The following is a 23,633-nucleotide window of genomic DNA, read 5'->3' as shown; positions in this document are numbered from 1 at the left end:
CTCCTACAGGAATAATTTCAATCACTAGTCTGCCAGGTACTTTCAGATAAAGAAATGAAACATAGACAACCTGGTTTGCCATAGCCAAACAATTTTGACTGTAACAATAAGAATCTACTACATCAAAGACTGAGTGGAAACAACATTCAGAAAGGAGATATCCAGACTGTGCTGTGTGGACTACTTGAAATATTTTACCCAATGACTGTCATTGCATCAAGTGGCCCCTGGCATTAGGCGAGTACCCTGGCTATTGGTCAAGCGCCATGCGCGTGTGGCATTCCCTCTCAGATCCAATGAGTACTCATTTCAAGCAGAGGAAACAAGCTCCAAATGGAGATCCTTTCGCGAAAAGAGCCTGTTGCCTATGAGTTAAAGGCAACAAATGTGGGAAAGTAAATTGTCTGTTGAATAGGAATTGTTCACTAAACAAAGTGAATAGCATTTTGAGTTAATGCCCTGTTGAGCACTGTGATATTTCTTCTAGGCACATCTAGAAAGAAAAACCTAGTTCCCTTTGGAATTAGGCAGTAAGTCTTTTTATGAGGATTACAAATTTCTACATATGTTCTTTGATTCTGTACACTTAAACCATCAAACTCCTTAGTAAATCTGTATTGCGTTTAGATACACCAGGTACTAGAAATGCTTCTTTTTCCCAAACATCATCTATACAAGGAATAAAAAAATACTTAAAGTATTCTAAAAAGCCTGAATCAAAAAAACCTACAGCAAGAAGACCACAGTATTCACTAACAAGCAGGTAATAAGAAAACTGAACCCCCAAATAAGCCAAACCTGCCAACCTATTTAGGAACAGTAATTCAGATTTTAAAATCAGCAGAAGTGACACAGCAGTACTTTAAGATTTATAGATTAGATTGCATTACCTAAGCAGTCTGTGAGCATTAACTACTCCTGTAGCAAAATAAACCTGTGTGCATGGACACTACAGGCCATGGTGGGAAAGATTAACTAAGCCTGATCAAACACACACTGGAACAGCAGCAACAGAGTAAGTGCTTCAGATGGTTCAGGGATAAAACTTGGGAGAAGAGATTTTGAAACTTAAGCCTGTGAACGGAAAAAAAGCAGGGAAAGTAGTTTTAGAGTGCAAGGGTCAAGTGATTAGCTGTTTTGATTACCCATTTTTAGTGTGCAAAAAGCCAGAAAATTTCCCCTACATAACTACACCTAGTGGTGCTAATGCTACAGAATGAGACTGCAGCTATGAGTACAGAAAGAGCAACAGCTGATTTGGTGTTTGAAGACATTCTCCTGCAGTTTGAAACAGCATCCTCAATGATCCAGGCTGCAGCCCACTGTTTTTAGGCAAAGTGGCAGAGCAGTGGGTTCACCTAGAACAGCCCAGCATTTTTCAAAATTAAACCTAGTAAAACAAGGATTATACGATAGATTTCATAGTATAGTAACAGACCAGAGTTCATTTGGGGGAAAAAAAAAAAAGACAAAATTTGCAAGGAATTTTCTATGTGTTCAGTGTTCATGGCTCAGCACTGGAATATGAAGCGTTCCTTTAATGCAATATTGGTACTAAATCAGTATGTTTGTGCTAGAGGCAAATAACAAATAAACACACACCAGAAATAATTCTCTTTTTTGGAAAGAAAAAAAATAAATGCAACTTTTCTAAAGAAGCATTTCTAGCACCTGAAATCTGATGCTTTCAAGAAGATCATTATTTGAGCAAATGGCCTCTCTCTTTTGCTCTTGAACATATCATAAATCCATCATGCTTCAGTCTAAGAACTCTGTAAAGGCACATTATGAACAGGCCCAGATACATAGCAATAAATTGCCTGTATTTTTACTACAGCAAATGAGTTAACTTAAATAATGGATAAAATAATAAAAACTGTATTCATTAGGAAGTTCACAAAACCCTGTTAAGAGACTGTGGATCTGAATGCATGTTTGGAGTTTCTTCCCCCTCTGTAATTTCCAGAGTTCAACAGTGGACATGCCAGAAGAAGTAAGGAAAGGATACTTCAGATTGAAAGTAAGAGACAGCCTGGATACTGGCATGCAAGTTTTTCCAGCTTTCATGGAATATTTGACTCTCCAAGAAGAATAAGCCAGCATGAACAAGACATTACATCTCAACAGAGATGTCAGTGATTTGTAATTATACCCGAAGGTTTTTTAAAAAAATATCATTAGAGCATAGCATATTAGAAAACATAGAAGAATGGAGGTAAATAATACATCCAGCATTCCAGAAGCAAAATCTAATAAAGACTGGGATAAGGATCACTGAGATATTACTACTAACAGTAATGCCCCATACTTTATAAAGTTATTGAATTTAGTTATTCTTGGAACAAATAAATTGCTTGTCTCACAGAAATGATTCGAAAATGTTGCACTTATTTTAGTCTTTTTCCCTAGTATCATGACACAATAATCACAAAATAATGAAACACCTAAGGGGAATTATCTCACCAGTGCACAACAAATTAATTCTCAAAGGCCTAAAACCAGTCTGTAACGTTCTGCATAGTTTAGAAAACTAGGAAGACACTGTAGCTCTAGCCATTTTCTGTTTAGACTCTTTCATTTTTAGACTCTGAAGTCTGACGTGCCTCAACTGTTGTGATGAGCCAAAAATAATTCTTCCAGCTAGTACATGCATTTGTTTTATTGCAGTGGATAACAGCAAACCAGTATTCACTGAGAAAGGCTGATTGAGGCACTTCCTGAATTGTGAATCCTCAAGTTTTCTAAGATTGATAAGGGTTTGCAGTTTTATTTTATTGGAATCCTATAGCTGTTCTGCCAACACACTGTTTTAGAGTCAAAAGTGATTAATCTAGAAATGCTAAGATGAAACAGGATAGGACAAAATATAATTATTATGGTAATTTGTCCAGAATGCTTATAAAAGTACCACAAGATCACTGACCATGAAGTCCTGCCTAACCTTCTCTCCCATCTGGACTACAACAGAATCTGGGAACTTTAAGGGTGGAGTGGAAATGACAAAATTCAGCACCTTATTCACCATCAGGGAAAGAAAAAAGGGCTTCTTCCATCTTCTACTTATTTTTACTACACTTTCTCTTCCCCTCTGAAAACCTGAAGATCTTCCATTCTTTGTTACTGACACTTGCATGTCAGTAATAAAACATCTGCCACTGTGGATGTATAAAATACATTTTGAACATGTAAATTCTGAGCCTCCCAAAACTGAACCAACCATATGCAGTGAAACCAGCAATAACAGTAATTCAGTAAACATAAGAGAGAAATAAGTCTTAATGTACACTACTTTTCTATGTATACAAATAGAATTTTCTTACCTTTTGTTGGACTCTGGTTCTGATCTATAAATCCTTTCAAGTCTCCATTTGTGGAAGTCACACCAACCTGAACAAAACATTTTTTTAAGTCTTAAAATATGATAAACCTTTCTATGTTTTCTAGTATGCAACTAACAGTATTACAAAAGTAATCTGCTCTGCATTTCTGAAACATCATAATCCTACAGATAGTAGAGTCTAACAAGAGCATGAGATTCAAAGCAAAGGATCCAAGATACTCACTGTGCGTATATAAAGACAAACTCTGATTTTAACTAAGTTCTTACCTAAAAAAAACCCTAAATATTCTGACACTGTAATATACATGACCCAAGCAGCACATTCTGGCTATTATGGTCTAAGTCACTGCCTCCTCCAAGTCAAAGAGAGCAGCTGCCACCAATAACACAGCAGAAATCTGCCTGATGTCCAGTATTCTCAGTACTGTGCTGCACGGTCTACAGGTCTGAGGAGATGTGACAACTGATGCTTTTTAAATACATTCCCTAGTCTTCAGACATAAAACTGATTTACCCTGAGGGCAAATTACCAGAGACATGGAGAACCTAAATCATATACAGAGTGGTGCATCTCTGATTTTGGGCATGTACACAAAGCATAGGAAGGTGGAGTTTGTTTCAAAAAACACAAGATCATGTTTCTGGATGAGGGAGGGAAGAGATGGAAAGTTCCTCAGACCCCAGCTAGCAAGGCATGGGCCCAGCAACAGCAAGTAATGGTAAGGCATTCTGCAGTTTCAGAGCATTATGTTTGTACCACCGTAGTAACCTCTGTTCAACCAAGCATTTTGTTATGCTTCCAAGACAGAAGCTGTGATAAGCACTGAAGGATTGAGCTCTGTTGGAGCAGTAGGCAATTAAACTAAATACTACAAAATCTCTTCTCAAAGTATTTTAAAATTTGACGACTTCTGTAGGTAATTGGGACAAAGCATTCAGGTATCTAAGTTAAGAAAAACCAATCATACAATCAAGGATCAAATATTTACTTTATTTTACAGATGTATGTAGTAATAATGGAACATATGCTAGGGCCGCTTATAGAATTTTTATTGTATCAAATTAGAGAATCATTTAATTGCAGACAAATTAAACAGTAGTAACATGAAACTAAAATAAACTACACAAAAACAAATAATACCTACTACAAGCATGCAATCGCTCAGTTCCACTACAGAACTTGTATTTGGCAAGAAATTTTTGAGGCGGAAAATCCTCACACAGCCTTGTGACAGACTCTTTTGAAACTACTTCTATAAAGATTTTTTCACCATCAGGAGCAACGTACAAACATTAACTGTTGCAGCACTACCTGGACTAAAATACTGCCTAAATGAGCTAAGTTACGTGCTTCAGTAAACAAGCCCTTAGAGATGCTCAGTATAGTTCATCAGTTTATCCCAGATGTTGTCTGCATCAGACTTGCTCTTTCCTGTCAGACCCAAATAGATGGTCATATACTATTTCCAGTGGGCAACCAAATGCTTTGGTTGTTGCAGACTATGGTATCACCAGAAGTTGCTTTTGAAACAGCCTCTCATTTTTTCCCCGTTTCCCCTTTTGTCTCCCACCAGGTGGCAGTGGTGCAGAGGCAATGCAGCAGGGCTAGGGAGGATGTGAACAGGAACGCCTGGATTTGAGCAGGGGAAAGAGGAAGAGGACGTGAAAACAAACACAAAACGTCTCTTATCACGTTTTGGTAGCAGATCCATATGGAAAACAGCAGCATTCTAGTACTCTTCCCCCCGGGTGCTTGGGCATCAAGGAGAGCTCATGTGGTAAGAGGTCACTGTGATTCCTTACACTGAAAATGTATCCTTGAGGAGATCTTTAAAACAGAGGTTGGAAAGGTTAGTAAATTGCATAGCATGTAGCATTGAAAGGGCATTACGACTGCAAAGCCAAGATGAAGAGCCAGCACTCTTGGATCATACTACTGCTGCCTTTGCACAATAAAGAAGAGTAGCAGCTTCTCCCTAGGAACCCTGCCTCTGCAAGGAACAGAAAAACACAAATAGGAGAAAATTTTAATTCCGAGAAGGAACGTGGGAGCCACAGGGATAAATACTAACTGTTGGCTATAAGGGCCTTAACTTGTTCCAAGAGAAAGGATAAGAATTATGATTCCCATGAACATCTTCAAAGAGAGCACTGCAATTTGTTCACAGTTGAACCTTCAGCTCTAGATTTACAACTGTACATTTCCCTATTGATTCATATTGGTGCTTCAGTTAAGCACTGAAGATGATATACATATGCACTGTCAGTCCAAGATGATTCTCCAGACATTATAAAAATTCAAACATTTACATTTAATTCTCTGAAAGATTTAGATTATTTAACTGATTCAATATTTAAGGAAGTGTCACAAAGTACTTGAGTTCTATTTTTTGTGTATCTTGTACTTCAGTGATCCAAATTATACATTACAGCAAAATTGTAGTTTGCATAGAAATATGTATTTTCATTACGATGGTCCTAGTAACACATTTATAAAGAGCATCGCAAGAACAGGAGCACTTCTCTCAATTTTATAATCTTTGTATCTAAGTTTAGAAGATCTTCAAAACAAACTTGAATTTCATGAGAACTTAAATGAGAAGTGTGACAGATCCAAAGGAATTTTTCTTTTACAGAAGAATTATCATAACTAAGCCCTCAGAAGAAGCCAAGTGTGATACAATATTACAATCCTGCAGCAGAATGAGAACTTTCCAGTATTCCATTTCGATGTCACAGGTTCCAGGCTGTGTTGTTATCTGGAGACTGTACTACCCACTGCTTTTGGGACTCTTGTCATTTAACCACTTCTAAGCTGAAACCAGCAAATAACACAATGCTTACATGGGCATCATTTATTACTTTTTGTATGGTTCGTGTGATATTTCTGCTTTATATCTTTGCTCCAGAGTGTCTGGATTACTGGGTATGGCAGGAGCTGGATTCCTGCTTCTGTCCATCTGCAGCAAGATGAATCCAGCCATTAAGTAAGATGAAGCAAGCACTTGGCAGGCATTTGCATCCTATTAAATATTTTCATCAAGTTTTTTTCTCCTTTCCTAGTAGGTGACTAAGAAGTTTTCAAATGGGGCTAGGGAAAAGAAAAAAAGAATCACCACCAGGGCCATGGATGCGGCAAACTGTCATAAGCTGCTCTTGTAGCTCATCAGCCTTCTCCACTGCTTAAGATACTGTTCAGGTAGCAAGTCTCTGCCTATCATCCTTCCCTTTCCTTACAGAAATAGCTTTTCCAGTAACCTAAAGTTTTTGTTCTCTCTGCCCTAGAATTAATCCAGATTATAACATGCAGCTGTTGTAAATGCATAAGGAATCCATCCACTGACTGTTTTCTTATACCTGTAAGCCCTAACAGGCTCATTTGTAGATATACTATAGTAGTATCACTTAGAGAAACTACTCAGGTAGGACCTAAAAAGGGCTCTCTCATCATAACTGAAAGAAACTTGCACGGACTATCAGTGCAGAACAGCTAATGTCCTTTATATTGTTTTTTAAGTCTCCTGTGTAAGACAAGTGTTAAGGCTTGTTAAGGACCTCTTGACCAACTTCAGCAGTTAGAGTAGCTTGCTTTCTTCCATATTGACATGTGAAAGGAGAACTATTCTAGCCATTTAACTGACCTCATCTATGACAAGGCAACCACCCTCTGAGAAGCAGTGACAAACAACTTTACATGGACATGAATATAAACTCAGATCACACAATCAAAACTAACAGTCTTAAACAAATAATCTGCTTGAGTAATATTTTTTATTTTGTCCTAAAAATAAGTTTACCATGAGTATTTGTTCATTTTTCACCCGTTTCTCAATACTGCTTTGGTGCCTTCTTACCTGAAGGACAGATGGGAATGGAAGTACAAAACAGGAGAGAAAAATGCTTTTTATGATATATGTGAAGAATGAAATAACCCATTATGACAGGGTGATTTAAATTACATCTGGGTACAATGTGTATGGTGAGCATGTAAACATCTAATCTCCAAGAGAATCCGTAACTTTTATTCTACGTTTTATTATCTATAGCTGTTTTGGTTAGATTTGTTTTCTAAGGAAGGTCAAATTACCCATATGCAATATTCCACAAGCAGATACTAGAAAGTGTCCTGCATTTAGAGGAAGGGAGCAGTGAGCCCAGTCTTGATAATCCTCCCATCACATCAAAAAGTTAGCAAGGAAAAACAGTGGCGGGGAACATTACTCTTTGTACATACACATTCAGTCTATGAAAACATTTTGCCGTGTGCTTGAAGCACAAGCTTCCTTGGAGATAAAGTTGCTCAACACAACTTATGCATGTGAGATGCGAAGACATTTTAGCCTAAACCCACTGCACTTTGTTCTTCCGATGCTATTAGGAGCACAAACATCCCTAGACTACTGTGTCCCAGTTGAGGGGCAGTGATTTCAGAACACAGAGGTGACAGCTTCCTGATGTGTACATTTGATGAAAGGTATGTGCCCTTTATGAGTTTTCCAGAAGATGTCCAGGTTCCAATACTTTAAAAGTTCCCTTTCCCTGATGCTTCAACAGAAAGAAAAAGAGAGATAGAAATACCGCTGCAGAGAAGCTCTCTCCCTCAACTCACTCTGCAGATATTTAAAATATTTCAGACAGTATAACAGACAAATAGTAACCTTATATTTGGAACAGGTTTCAGGCTGCAGAAACCCATAGACACATGCTAAACCCTGGAACTTTGCAAATTCAGAAGCATTCTGGGGCCTTCTAACAGCACTAGAAAACACTAGGGCTGACACTGTTGGCCTGAGTGTGCAGTTCTGATTAACTACGGTTGGGAAATCCTGAAGAAGTGCTACAAAAAAAGGACAGAAAGCACAGGACCACCCTTGTTTTTACACAGTTATTTATTTTACAAATCCTTTGAACAGGTATACTTAGCAAACATGAAAACTGAGTTGTACTTTCATCTGCACCACAGTAACTGATTTTTTAAAAATAAACCCATAAACATTAGCTAAATAACTAGGTTTGCCGAGCTTAATATGCAAACCTTTGAAGCATATATACCAATAAAATATTTATTCTATAAAATAACTCTAGCCTTGCATTAAAGTAAATAACAACAAAAACATTGCTATATTTAGCACAAGAGTAGGTTGCCCAGAGTGAATGTCATATGTCCGTCCTCAGAGGTTTTCAAAAACCTAAGCCCTGAGAAGCCCTGAACAAAGCACCAAGCAACTGGGTTCTGAATTCAAGTGTCAAAGTGCTGTATGCAGAGCACCAGAATAGGCAGCCTCCCGAGATCCCTTCCAATATATGTCACTCTATGACTCTATCGCACAACACTCCATGGATTTTATTGCCATTATTTATCCTTTGACTGCATTGAACAAAAGGTCAAAAGCACAAATGATTTAGATTTGTGCAGCTGTTCCACATACATCAGTAGAATTACCTATTTATACTACAGTTGAATATGACCTATGAAATAAGTCAGTCAAAGGGCTTTGCATATGCACATCAATTTATTTTCTGTCTTGGGCAGCTTGAACCAGACAGTCAGACATAAGACATCTGAAAGCTTTACCTGGAACTACCACCAAATGAAACTATTAATAAAGCCAACAGAAAAGAAACTTCCAAGACTTGAGAATTTATTTAACCTAACTCTGCCCTTGGCATCAATCTAACCAATATGCACAAAAGCTTTTGCAGTTACTGAACAGAGAGCCATCCTAGGGTTACCTGCACTTTTATTGTGGAGTAGTTCTTTAGTCATGTTGTTTCCTAAACCTGTCCAGATTTAATTAGACCACAGGATGCCCTATCAAAGGCAGTCAACAGGTAAATTGCCCAGGGCCCAAAGTCATCATACGCAACTCACTGACCACCACGCTTAATCAGGACTGTTCTCTATGCAAATTGTGTACCTCAGGAAGCATAGCTAATTAGGCAGAAAAATAAGGTCAGGATGTTAGACATTTCATAAGCTTCCTCAGAACTCACGATAGGGGAGTCAAATATAGAGCCTCTAGACACCACACTACAGGCTTGTTAATGAGGCAGACAAAGAAACAGGAAGGCCCTCAGCCTTCTAGAAACCAAGAGCATACCGACATTAGTAAAGAAATATGCTGTCTTTCTGTTTCTTGAGTTTTGAGACTCAGACTCAGTAGAAGGATTTTACTTTGGTGCAAAGGTGAGATGCTAGCGCTCTGATAAGTCTGGAGCAATGTTAGAAGAATCAGAGGATCATAAAATATCTCAAGTTGGAAGGGACCTGTAAGGATCCATAAGGAAACAGCATAAAGCATTGCCCCAGTTATCAACCTATAGCTGAGTAAACTCCACATCCTTAAAGAGCTTCTAACCAGTTTAAATTTATCAAAACACTGTAGAAGATGATGGGGTACACATTTGTGGTATACAAAAATTGGACAAGATTTTTGAATTTAAAAGTCTTCGTGTTTGATTTCTTGTATGGACAAACACAAGAAATCAAACACAAAGACCTCCAAACTCTGAAAGCCAGAAGTGACTGGCAGCATGCCAATATGGAAAGTAATACATGTTGTATAATTATACTTACATTTTTTGCCGTCATGTCAGACAATATTGCTTTATATTCCGTAAAACCATAAGATATCTCTTTTCATCTTCACAGAATCCTTAAAATGAACGTCCTGTAAGAAAGTTAAAAAAATAGTTAAAATATATTTTCAGTTACCTCTCTAGCTTCAATGCTGCTTCTCCAGAGGATAGATTCTTTTTTTAAAAAACTTTTTGATAAAATCAATCACCACAATAGTCAGGTTCTCTATGGATACTAGAAACGTACATTGCTTGGAATAGGCAGATATGTAATCTTTATACAAGGCCCAACTTACATAGGGCCTAACCATATTAATGTGCATGTCATACCATTACTGAAGTCTTGTAATTAAAACCATGCAATCATTTGCATCTAATGCAGATTGACTTTAAAAGCTGGAAGTGAATTAATTCTCTCCATCATGTCTTTAGCCTCCACCAACAGAGAAAGCCTCTAATTCCATCACTGCAGACAAACAAAGATCTTGATAAAAGTAGGAAATACTATCAAATATATATACACAGCAAACATTAAGTGTTTTTAGGAAACACCAAGAAAAACATTCCAGTTCGAACTAATTTTAATATTTTCAGGGGGTTTTATTACATATATTATTACATATATATTACATATATATATAATATATGTAATATATTACTTATATTATTACATATAACCCTATGTAATTAGAATTACAATATTAGAATTCCAGAAGACAACAAACACTTTGGTATACTGAAAAATACTTAATGTGACTTATTGTTTTAAAACAAAGCTTCCGGAAGTCTTACAGAAAACAGGAGAAAACAAGTTACAAATCAATGCTGGCAGCACAAACCATTTTAAAGATACAATTAACTTGACAAGTGTTTAATTACTTAAAAAGTACTTTCTAAGTACTACATGCTGTTAAAAAATGGACTACAAAAGATGTCTGAATTGCACTTGGATGTTTAAAAGGGGGAGAACTGTTCACACTTTCAAGTGTGGAATCAACTCAGCAAAATCTTTTGAAAGATGCCTAAACTAGTTACCAAATACAGCAGAACTCACCAGCTACAAAAGCAGGGTGCAATTAGTGCTATTTCCTCTGTATTTTAACCTATGAAAAGTTTGGGAATGCCTAGTGTCTTCACCTCCCTTCTAGAAGTGCCAAAACTTTTTTCAGTAATGCATGTAGCTAATGGGGAGCTCTACCATCACCATGTTAGTGGTTTCATATAATTCCGAATTTTAAATTCTAGGATGCTTCTGTAGATGTCTTGGTTTATTCAGACATCACCTCAATTAAACTGTTATTAAAGTTAGCAGAAAAACTTTTTATTCAACTTAGAGGTGTTCTCCATTTCCTACTGAATGAGTTTTATCTTCCTTAGTGCCTCAATTTATTGCAGCCATAATTAAGCAGTTATGAACACCACACAATTCTGTCTACTAAGACATTATTCCATGAAAGCTTATAAGTTTTAGTTTCACAACAAAACATCCAAGAAAATAAGAAGCATTTTCTCTGCCTTCAGAGAGGACTCTGCAGAGGTATATCTATTCACGCCCTGGGGAAAGGGGCTACTGGATCTGTGTGGCAATCCTGAAACGTGAAGAAGAGCCATAGAAAAGTCATAAAGCTACAGTGGTCATGGCAAAGGAGCAAATACTGAATCCTTGCCTTGTATCTGAAAATCATAATCTATTTGCCTTTTCTTTTTCCACCTTCCTTCTCCTTCCACACAAATTCTCCAAATACATCATGTGGAGCTTTGGCCAAAATTCATTATGCTGTTCGACCTCCCTATCCTCCTTTAAGAGGCTTTACAAGTCATTTACTCAAATAAAACATAGTTAAGAACACATTAGCTAAGCAGTTTTAACCCATTTACAGATAAGCAACCTAGTTTCATTTTTGACGAGTTATTTGCTGTCAAGCTTAGTGATCCAGAAAGTATTGTCCATAAACTATTACAGTCCTTCGCCACAATGCTCTTCAGCCAGTACGAACAGTTGGTATTCTTCCAGCTTTATGAACACATTTTGTCAAGCTCGAGAAGCCAGACTTTGTGACCCCACCATCTGCCATGACCTCTTGCCGGGTTCAGACAAAAGAACCTACACAGATGGCCTCAAAATGGAGATTCTCTTCATTCCCAATTGCTGTTTGACAGCTTGCACCCCACAGATAGAGAAACATAAAACTCAACCTTTTTCTTCTTTAAGCTGGTTTCTACTGAAATGAAGCTGCATAAAGACAGGTTCAGAGCCCAAAGCACATGAGACACAAAGATTGCTTTATTTGAACTAAGGTTGTCCCTTCATAATCTAAGCCTTGGTTTATAATCCACTCCTATAGTTTTGCCTTTTGGTCAAATATTGTACAGTACAGTGAGCCAACTGAATTGCCTGACTTTGTAAACTTGGAATTGTAGTTTCTTCTAGAATGTATGTTGCCTGATCCCTTACACCAATGACATTAAAAAGTCAGTTTGGGCATTAAATTTACAAAAGCCCAGAAAATCAAGCTCTAGTTACAACAGAACAGTACAAGAGTTTATCTGCACCTATTCTCATCACAGGTTAAAAGCCAGATCTATTCAGAAGTTTCAGTGATAACTGAAGCTGAATCCCAGTATAAGAAACAATGCAAAACAGAAAACAGTTATCTGCAGAAAAATATTATATTCCTTCATAGGTTTATTTTATGTGGTCCAAAGTCTTATTTTTATATTATCCCTTTAAGATACACATACTGCCTAAAACCTAATAGTAGAAAAGAATACAGCCCCGTACCATAACAGTCTATTTTCTGCCCCTGAGAATTAAGCTTTGCCAAACTTATCCTGGTTTTCTTTAGCTTTCTCAAATTCTCATCAGTACTTCACAAACCACACCACACAAAGATTCTCCCCAGTCCCAGAGGCCACTTCCACTTCGCAACAAGTGTCATTTATGTAAGTATTACAACAACTATTGGACAGTTACCTAAATTTTTATGATGAAAAGTCTTCATAGAGCACAGAAAAAACTGTACAGATATTTTAGTATACTGGAATGATTTTTATCATCACCAAGGAGTGTTTTTTTCATTTACTTCATCAAGAGTATTGCAAAGTGAAAATCATTCCAAGTAACTGAGTCAGCGAAGAAGAAAGAAAGTGTCATCAGTTTCAAGAAAAAGAAACCTGTATAATGCCAGCCTTTCCACTAGAAACTAGTTTATATTCTTCACGCCCCTTTCCACAATACTATGTTTCAAGCTATGGTGCTACAAGGCCAATTTCAGAAGACAGCAGTAACAAAAAGATTCCTTATTAATCAGTACAAGCTCAGTTTTAAACCACTAATTTATGCACAGCATCTACATGGATTAGACCACCTGTTACACATATGCTGCTTCCTTGTGTCTCAGTTTTCAGACCAGGAAGATTTCAAAATTACCAAGTACTTATCAGAAATCCACCTGCTCCTAGGAAGTGGTTCCCCATCTTGTTCCTAAAAACCATTTCAATATCCAACTCATTTATGAAGCAATTGAGATTAAAAGGGACCAATTTTAGTGAAAATATCTAGGTCAGTTTAATTTCTTGGTACCCTAAGAAACAGAAATACGACTGTTATCAAATTTCTGAAATTTAAATTGCAGATTTTGCATCTCTGTAATAAGATTCCATTGATTTGTCAACCTTTTTTTCTGAGTCATCAGATGACTTAGTCCCACTTTTATCCTTTATTTATGCACACAAGAAATAAACTTGGCCTGCAAATTATGAAAGACAGGAATATCCGTGTCCATATAACATTCAGCATGTCACTTAACGAAGGACTTCAGAAAGCCAGCCAAGGCGTGCATTCAACAAGTTGCACACTCAGAGTGGGAAATAAGTCCCCATCTTCAGTTATCACACCATAATTTTTATTTTGAAAATAATATTAGAAAGTAGCTCTTAGGAAACGTTTGAAAGGAACACCCACCATGACGTTGCATAATGAAGGTCTTACAGGTACTACAACTTATTTTCCAGCTTTTACTGTGAGCAACTGTATGCCTTCAAAAAAGCCCTAGCAGCTAACAGACGAGGTGATTAGAGAGACTGAGCAAAGGAAATGTGACTTGACTGCTAAATGATATTAGGAGTTTTTAACAAAATTAAATAATTTGAGTAGTGAGTTTAAAAGCTTCACCGTTTAATCATTGTTACGTGACTTAAAAGACTGAAACCTACTAATCCAAAGTACAGAAGTCTCCACTACTACATGACACAAAACCAAAATGAGCATGACTGCTTTAAACCAAAATGCAAACAGAAGATATAACTACCTGAACATAATTTGAAAGTTAAGATCTCATCTTGTAGTTTGGGGGAACCAGCTAGCCCACAAGAAATCAAAAGGAGCAAACCCAAATAAGTACCTACAATTGACCAGGTTCTCCTAAGTTGCTGTGATTCAGCAAAATGCCAGCGTATCATCACAACAAATTAACCAACACCTTCTGACAACAGCAGTAATTATGACTCAAGTTTACACAGTACAAAGAACCTGGAAAAACAGACAAGGCCTACATACAAGTTCAATTAGTATAAACTGTAGCACTTAAGCTATATAACGAACACCCAACAGTTAGTGTGGTTTGCTAAAAGCATGTCAGGGGAAATGTCCCTTTAAGAACCTCATGGAACATATATTGAGGCAACAAATGAATCAGATCTCTTTCAATACTCTCAGACTTGACCCCAAACGCTACATCCCCATTACTCCCACTACTCGCTGTGTTTACTCTCCCTGTTGTACATATCATAACACGACTAGCAAAAGCACCATCAGTGGAGACTACTGAATATCTTGAATCCAAGGGATGAAAACCGGTCTGAGTGGATGTACAAGTGACAAGAACACACAACACAGGAATAATCCAAAGCTGTAACTAAACTCTCCCCTAGATGGAAGCGCCCACTGTCTCCATGCGCTTAACTGCACTTACAGAGCCTCAAGTTCTGCTGCTTGTCCAGTCCTGACAGTGCTGAGACCCAAATCCCATCAACCTGGAATTCGATGTTCTGTCCCTCAAGGGACTCAGTTTCTTAGGCACACTGTTAGACATGCTCAATATCATGCAAGTACTAGTGATAAACTCTACATCTAAGAATAGGAGCAGCACTCATGGCTTATTTCAAGATCAATGAGGTGAAACATGTTCCTTATTGCTCAAATGAGGAGGATGTTACATTAAACACGTGGAATAATTCCCAAGTACTTGAACCTTCGAAGGCTCTTTTAATTCCCCAAACCAGCTTACTGTCATTCAAGATAAAGCACATAGAGGCCTGACATCAGAACTGTGGATAACACTCATGCAGCACTTAAAAAAGTAAGATGATCTAAAATTTCTTTTTCAGTTTTATAGACAACTTTTATCAGCACAGACACTCACAGATACATTTGGAATTAACAGAAATTTAGTGGTAGTTCTTTTAAGTAGACAGTCTATTCTGTAAGCTCATCTTTTATTCTCTAACTAGGTTTCTAGCCCAGGGTTTTCTTCCATAGCTGACTACTATACAGGACGCAATATTTGGGAGTCTACTGCTTCAGTGGAGAGAGGCAGGTACAACTTCCTTTCAGAGCAAAGGGCACACTGTATTTTCAAAAAAATATTTTTGCCTTCAGAAATTTCCTTTTAGAAATGGATTGACACTTGAAAAATTTAGCAATCTACATGAATGACTGTAAAATATCTTGGTAAGACAGTCTGTGCATTGCCAATAATACATTAGCGCCTCTTTCAATTAAGCTCAGCTGAAAAGAAAATCTTTTTGACTACTGAGACTTCAGACAAGCTTCTTGCCAGGTCATATACTGTATGATACATCAGAGAATACTCTATTTATCTGGTCTTGTAATGAGTTTTAATTTTGAGATTTTAAAATTTCCATGGTTATCAGTACATTGACAAATGCATGGAACAGTTTAACTGTCCTGTTGAGACGCGCTTTTGTCTACACCTGCAGCTGGAAGGATCTTACCATCCAATGAACTGAAGATAATTTTACATTTGCATTTAATTAAAGATCACCAAGTTATATTGGGATAAAGACCTTGATAGAGAGAGAATTAGTAACTATTTCCTTATAATTTGCTAGAAGCTTTGTTCTAGTTTAAAACCATTATTAAGTCTACTCTTGCATGGATTGAAGATTATGGCAGTGTTCACTGAAGGGTAAAGGTTACAAAAAAAGGTCATACTTCAGTACAAAGGCAAAAAAGGGATTTTTCTATTGATGCACAAGCTCTCAAGTACTGATTACAGCACACAAAATTACCTAAAGGGTACAATTCCATGAAACAAGTTGCACTGATGTAACGTCCTACACCTGCTATCATTGCTAAGAAGGATCTGCATTTCCCTACTTCCACTTTCCACTCCTTCCCTACGCTACATACTCTCAACATCTCCCGCTCTACCTGACCCCTTGGTGAGCCAATTTAGTTCTAATACTGTCAGCATAGCAAGAATGGGGCTGAAAGGGAGAAGAAGAAAATTTTCCACAGGTTGCAACCCACTGGCAGCTCAGACGGCCCTACAGGGCTGTGCACAGGACAGGACTAACCCTTCAGATTTATCAGGCTGCTTGATCGGTTCAATCTGGTTTGCAGAGCCTCATCATGACTCCGTTTCTGCAAAAAAGCATTTATGATCTCCTGCAAATTTACTTTTGGGTTGAAATGTGACAAAAGGTTGGATATGGTTTGTTTGTATGAAGACTACTCTGTGCTTTTGAAGAGCTCACTGGTGTGTGTGCGTGCTTCAAAAATCTATAGGAAGAAGCAGGATGTTTTGTCTTCAGATCAGAGCCTTCCTAATTTCTTATGCAGCAATAAGCTGGATAAATAATTCGTTCTTGACAGACAGCAGAAGCCTGCTGTTATACAGAATCAATACACAGCTTGAAATTTTATCAGTTGTGTGTATGAAGTTATTGATTTTTAAAAATTGTTTAAATGTATTACAACTGTAAGTTGAATTTTAAATAAACTGAAGCTTAGGACAATTGGATTGCACATTTAAGAGAACAGAAATGTATTTCTCAAGCTTCTCAAGCCTCAAGGTCAAGTTTACAATGAAGGGAAAATTTACCTAACTCCTTCCTTACAATAAATGGAGAACCCATGCACACAAAGGTTTCTGATTTCACTCTGGGGACATAAGCTCACTTTCACTTGCAGTTCCTAACCTCATTCGTAGTTATTGGTCACGTTACCACCATAATTTCTATTACAGGTCAGTTACAGCTATTCTTGTAATTACAACTATTGCTCATATGGGCAAGGTTTAATACTTGGATGGCCGTTATGGTTCACAAGTGACTTTCAATATGTTAACACATTGGCATTCACAAGCCTTAATGTGCAAACGGATACATTTGCTTTAAGACTTTAATACCTATAAATATAATTGCTGCTACCAAGTTGAAGAATTCATCTGTACAACTTGACTAAAAGTTCATCGTCTTAAAGACAGTGCATGCCTGTAGCAACCTGCCAGTTTCATTCTGAACATATGACCTTATATTTCTGGATTTTTTTCCACTTGCATCTTGGGCTGAAATTCCCAATAACAAAACAGTGAATGAAAATGGTTACTTATTCATGCAGAATATATGCGCTAACACCTACACGGGGAAATAGATTATGAGTTACTATCAAAGCAACCTTTTCATGTGACCTGCCAGATGATACAGTCACTGGACAGAGGTTAGTAAGGGACTCTGTTGAACAAAAGAACTAAACAGGTTGTAAGACAGAACTGAATCATTTGCTATTCCCACCCAAACTGAGACAAACCTGGCAGCAACAGGAACCTGATTAAACAAGAGAAACCTGACTTGCCAAACAGAGGAGCATGCCTGAACTTCCACAGGAAAAAACTACATTAAGCTGCAAGATCAGAATTACATTCACAAATGGACTTTGGCCTATAGAAGTTAACACAAATTTCATGTTTGGGACACAGGCACTCCATTCACTGTTGGGAAAGAATCAGCTATCGAGATATAGGGGAAGCATAATCTCAAGTACCATCACTGCTTCCTCTTGCCACTGTTTGTGTAAAAACTGATGGTCAGGGTATGTCTCACTGATTGAAATAATGTAAAACTAGTTGAAAGAAAATCACCTTTATAAAATGTATTATTTCTAGAAGCTATGTTAACCAACAGCATGTTTAGAAGCTTGGTGAAAAACTCAGCAGTTCATGTCTACCAAATATCCTAAGGACTGTACACCAGGAAGATCACAGTGCCACGACAATTCTGGACAGTGCCTTCAAAGATACCCTCTGCAATTCATGCTTAAGTGATTTGGGAGGTTAACAATATCAAGTTGACTTCTACCTCTCTAAAAGAGAGACCAAGTCAGAAAGAATGAAATTGTGCCAACACCTGAATTGCTGCAGTTTACAACCAAGCATACTAACAAAAAACAAATGCTCATCTTTTTCCAGCTTACTTTCAATCTCTGTTGTGACAGCCAACACTAAATGTCAGCTGGCTGAAGCATTATTTTATCACCAAGTTAGCGTTGCAAAAGTCTAAAAATTTCTACAGGTTTCAGTAAAGACAAATATTCTCAAAAGTGGCTTCAGTAGGCTGAGGATTTTACAACTGTGTTCTGAAAGGCAGAGTTTTTTCAACAGTACTAAATGAATAGCTAGATCTAGGAGAAGTTATTTCCAAATATCATCCCTTTTAATTTAATTACTATTCTGTATTTCACTAGAAATATGATATGCTAGAAAGCTGTGCTTTTGCTGCAGATTCTACTAATGCATATATTAGGATATATCAGTATACACATTATTAACATATATTATGTATAGTAGTCTTGCAAACTGAACTGGCATTGGCATGCAGTTTGATTTGCTTAGACTGATTTTTATGCTGTTAATATTGGGAAGTATAAAAGTAAACTTGAACAGTCTGCAAAGATCTTTATTGGAAACTATCACTGCACACAGGAAATCAAAGTAGCAAAAAAGTTCCTTAAATGAAACTGTAAGAGTAAGATCACTTACTACTGCCCCACCTTCTTGCTAAACTAAATTTGTAGTCTACAAATTAAATAAAAAGGGAGCGGGGAATTAATTTCATTCTAATACTGGCTGCTACAAAAAACACATAAAGACTCAAACAAGGAAGCTGTTATAAAACTGTCACTCCCTACCACACCTGCAACTTTTTAATATTTCCTAGCATATCCCTAGTTTTTCTGATCCCACAGTCAACATTTGTACTATCAGCTTTGATGTAGTATGTGCACTATTATCACACCAAGACATTTGGATTGTTTTCTACTGAATACCTAAAATTTTATGATAAACCATGACTCCAGTGGCTTCTTGGCTTTGCACATAAGAATTCCACAAGTGTATTTCCCTGCACCAGACCAGACAGTTTATTTTCCCTATTTTAAGGTTCACCGTTGATTTGTTAGTAGTCATCTCCTGTGAATGTAATTGGAAAGGTCGAGGAGAAATTCTGAATTATTACAACAAAATGTAGAAAAAGCAAACGGTTTAAGAAATTATCACTTATTAAAGAAAACCCTAAGAATAGCATTTTAAGGTAGCACAACAGAAGAAATGCAATTCCAATAACTGAATTAGACTAGCTATAATAAAGAACTCATTCTGCTCCACATTAGGATGCAGAAGTTCAAATATTACAATCTACACAGTAATTTGCACTAAACTTTCCTGTAGGCACAGTGAAGAGGTCTGCACACTTAAACCAAATACCACTATAAATTTTTGAAGGGGTGGAAAGTTGGAATTCTGGTTCCTTTTTCGCTAAACCTGTAACAACACTTAGCCAAACCCGCTGAAAGATCTTCACTGTGAGGGTGCTCACACCTGTCCAGGAAGTATGTCCAGATGCACATGAGGCCCCTACAGTAGCACCCAACATATACAAGAGTAGACAAATATAAAGAATTCTCCTGTAGCAGTGACATCCCTTGCAAAACAGCACTGTGCCTTTGCCCCGCTCACTGATTTGGCCCATCCCCTTGTTACACTGGACAGCTGCTGTAGTGAAAACTGTACCTTGTCACTCTGTAAAGTGAGGTTGCCAGTCAGAACCCTCTACAGCAATAAAGAGCATTCCTATCAGTGGCGCCTGTTTTCTGTAAAGTTAATTGCATCAATATAGTACTAGTCAAATGTTTTCTTTTTGTTGTGTTATAATAGCTATGTTGGTACAAACAGGAAGGGGTTAAGAGAAAGCCTGATAATTTGATAGTGAAATAAGATCACTCTTAATTTCACCCATGCGACAATCTTGCCAATATTTAACAATTTTCAGTCTTTCCTCAGTACAGAACTAAATCGTTCAACCTATTACTCTTTCCCCTTCTAGAAGCACTAGACTCACTTCACAAGGAAGTTTTCAAAGAAGAATTTGTCCTTCCCCTCCCATGCCCACCTCTCCTGTCAAGTCGACTTTTCTATAATGTAAACTTCTTGCTCTTTCACATTCCTTCAAGTGCTGTAGTTAGCACCCTATATGCTATTTTGAACAGAAGTTCCTGAAATTCAGTACTTCATTATGTACAAAACATCTCTGAGTACACACAGCGTTGGCACAGAAATGGGCTGTGAAATACAGTTCTGCATTTGTTCTACAAGACTGGTCATCTGCCATGAGTTTTTGCCCCATGCATACAAATCATACATTTTTTGTGTAAGACAGGATATAATATAATCAAATGCTGTTTATTGTTAATTTGCCGTTTAAAGTTAATTTGGGAAGGGTAAAGAAATGGAGAAAAAAATGATTATTTTATCTTTTAATATCATCAGTTTATACTAGCCTAAAATTTGTTTTTGAATCAAAGATCATATCAAGTTGCAATAAGTTACATGACACAACCTCCAATGTTTTGATGTTTTCTGTCAGGATAATTAAGCTACATCAGTGATAGTAGTTAAAAAAAAATAATCTATCAGCTGTTAAAAGTGAAACATGAAAATAATTTATTTCCAAATTATGAAAACTGACCAAGTAATAATTTTTTAGACTTTTTACACAGTATGTTAAATTATATAAATTTAAACTATTCGCTCTCTCCATCGATTTGAAAATCTTCCTTCTATAGACTCCCTCCTCAGAGGAAGCCAGCTCAAGCTCCGCGGCACAGCTCGGCATCACCCCTGTGCTCGATGCGGGAGCGCGCCCTCAGACAAGGTTTTCTTCCCCATTTCAAGGAAGTTTGCTTATTCCGTATTTTCCTCCTATTGTTTGCATTCCCAATTCCGAAAGGCGGTATTTATATGTGGATTCCCCTCTGCCGCTAAACCCCTTGCGGCCGAAATTCGGGGGAGGCCTGTAACTCGCCGGGCGCAGGAACAGGCATCCCATTAAGTTTCGTGGTTGTTGTTGCTGCCGCCGGACCGGCCCTCCCCTGGTGGAACCCGCCACTCAAACCCACCGCGCCGCCAAGTCCGGCTGCACCCGCTGGGCCGCGGGCTCCGCCGCTCCCCCCCGGGACCGGGACCCCGAACCCCTCCCCGGCGGGGCCGCCCCCGCCGCCCCGCACAGCCGCCGCGGCGCCGGCACGGGCCCGCCGCGCTCCCCGCAGCCGAGCACGGGTGACCCGGCGGCGCGCAGGGCGCCTGTCACCCGCCCCGCCGCCGCCCGCAGGTGTCAGGCACCGGATCGCCTCCCACCCCCGGGGGGGCGGCGACAGGGGCGGGGGGGGAGCGGCCGTTGAACGGCGCGGGGCGGGGGAAGCGGCGCCCCGGGAGGAAAGGCACTGCCCCTCCCTCACGGCCCCGCCGCCCGCCCCGGCTCCCCGCTCACCCGCAGGCCCGGCGGCGGCGAGGGAGGAGGGGAGGGAAGGCAGTAACGCGGGCCGGGCCTAGACAGCGGCGCTGAGGCAAGGAGAGGACAACGGTCCCTTACCAGCCACGGCGGCGGCGGGCAGCCAGCCGCTCCTCCACCCACTCCTCCGCCCGCCGCTCCGCCCGGCCCCGCGCACCGACGAGCCTCTCAGCCGGGCCGGCGCCGCGCACCAGCCGCTCGCGAGGAGGCCGCGGGAGACGGGGGCCCACCAGGGCCAGTCCGCGAGCCCCGGCGTGTGGCGGCGTGACCGCTCGCAGCGCCTCCGGCCCGGCCGCCGCCGCCGCCCCCCCCCGCGCCCGGCCCCACTCGCCGCCTCGCTCCGTCGCCGCCGCCGCCGCGCTCTGCCCGGCTCCTTCTCCCCCGCACAAGCTTGGCGGCGTCTGGCAACCGGACGCGCCCATTGGCTGCCGCACCGCGTGAGGTCAGGCGCCCTGCCCGCCCTATTGGCTCCATCCCGTGTGTGTACACACGCCGCTCGCCAATCCACGGGGACGACGGCGGGGGGGCGGGGCGAAAGGGCGGGGCCCGGCCGGGACGGGGGGCCACCGCCTCCCTTCACGGCCCCCCGTGGCGGCGGGACCGGCTGCCCCGGGCGGGCGAAGGGGTGGGGGGCGGCAGCGCGGCGTGAAGCGGGGTCCGGCCCCGCTCGGCGGGCTGGCGCTCACTGACAGCTCGGGGAGGCCCTACCTGCCCCCGACGGCGCCCGCCCTCCGCGGGGCGCTGCGGGTCGGCGTGAGGTGGTTGTGTTCCTGCGCACGGAGCGGCGCCGCCGTGGCGGCGGGCACAGGCCGCGCCGGGCTCCTGCTTATCTGAGAGGAGCCGGCGCGGCTGCGGGCTGGGGAGGCAAAGTCCGGCCCCACCGCCCGGGCCGGGTGAAGGTCCCCGCCGGCGCGGGGAGCCCGGCCGCGGAGGGCACTCGGCAAAGCTCGGACCTCGCTGCCTTTTGTACCGTGCCCCGCTGCGGCTCTGTGACTTCCCCCCGCGAGACAAAGGATCTCTCGGCAAACAAAGAAACGATGGGAACGGTGCGGGCGTCCCTCCGCGCTCCCCCGCATCGACGGGCAGCGCGGGGCAGCGCCCCTCGGGCAGCACCGCCCGCGGCCCCCGGGAGCCCAGCCCGCCCTCGCTGCGGCGCCCCTGGGCAAGGCGCGAAGGAGTGTTTGCTTTCAACCTTTCCTTTTGTTTTAAAAAACCCCTGATGACTACAAAGCAGGATTAGGTATTCTTCTAGCGAGGATACGAATAGAAAAAGCACTCCTGTGAAAGAAAAAACAAAATCAGCACTAGTTCCATTCAAAGCAGCAATGCACCGTTTGTTGCTCCTATACAGCAAGGCATGCATCCAGTGCTTGCAATAACCCATTTTTCAGATTTCTGTAACACAAATTCACCCTAATACCCCTAAGCAATCTGAGCAAAACATGGTTATGTGGATGCAGAAACACTCTTCATATGTTTTAGATAGCTCTAGACCATACACGGAGTAGACCAGACATGTTAAACTTGTTTTTCTTGCTTTACAGACATCATTACATGCTCTAGAAAGACATATTTGATCCTATCCCCAATTACTGAAACGAGAAGAAACATCAAAAAAATTGGTGTACAGCCTGTAAAACACACTTCTTAAACAAGGGACAAAGGAAAACATTAGCAAGCAAGAACTTTTATTTCCTTCAGAGGGATAGTCCACAACTGAAAATCTAGCATGTGCCCAGGAACGTGCTGACTTTGTCTTTTAGTTTCTTTTCATCCTCTATAAAACAGTTTAATTACATGCAACAAGACCTTTATCAGTATTTGCAGTGTTACGCAAGATACCTTC

General features: G+C 40.3%; 1 protein-coding gene across 3 annotated transcripts in view; it reads right to left on the bottom strand.

Annotated features, from left to right (window-relative positions):
* TFDP2 (transcription factor Dp-2) overlaps positions 1-22,591 on the bottom strand; it is a 66,001-nt gene extending 43,410 nt beyond the window's left edge. Inside the window, exons 1-3 of one of the 3 annotated variants that reach the window (XM_064457695.1) lie at positions 22,496-22,591; positions 9,918-10,011; positions 3,321-3,387 (exon numbers count right to left, since the gene is read on the bottom strand). In XM_064457695.1, the coding sequence (XP_064313765.1) occupies positions 3,321-3,387; positions 9,918-9,932 (82 nt within the window). In that variant the 5' untranslated portion in view covers positions 9,933-10,011; positions 22,496-22,591. Of the gene's footprint in view, positions 1-3,320; positions 3,388-9,917; positions 10,012-21,868; positions 22,169-22,495 lie in introns of those variants that run through there. The other 2 variants (XM_064457696.1, XM_064457694.1) reach the window with 2 other exon arrangements.
* Between the last annotated feature and the right edge of the window lie 1,042 nt (positions 22,592-23,633).

The sequence above is a fragment of the Phalacrocorax carbo genome, chromosome 7, assembly GCF_963921805.1.
Source record: "Phalacrocorax carbo chromosome 7, bPhaCar2.1, whole genome shotgun sequence".
In the NCBI taxonomy this organism is placed as follows: Eukaryota; Metazoa; Chordata; class Aves; order Suliformes; family Phalacrocoracidae; genus Phalacrocorax; species Phalacrocorax carbo.
Note: the sequence above shows the minus strand (reverse complement) of the source record. Positions and strands in the feature narration are given on the sequence as shown.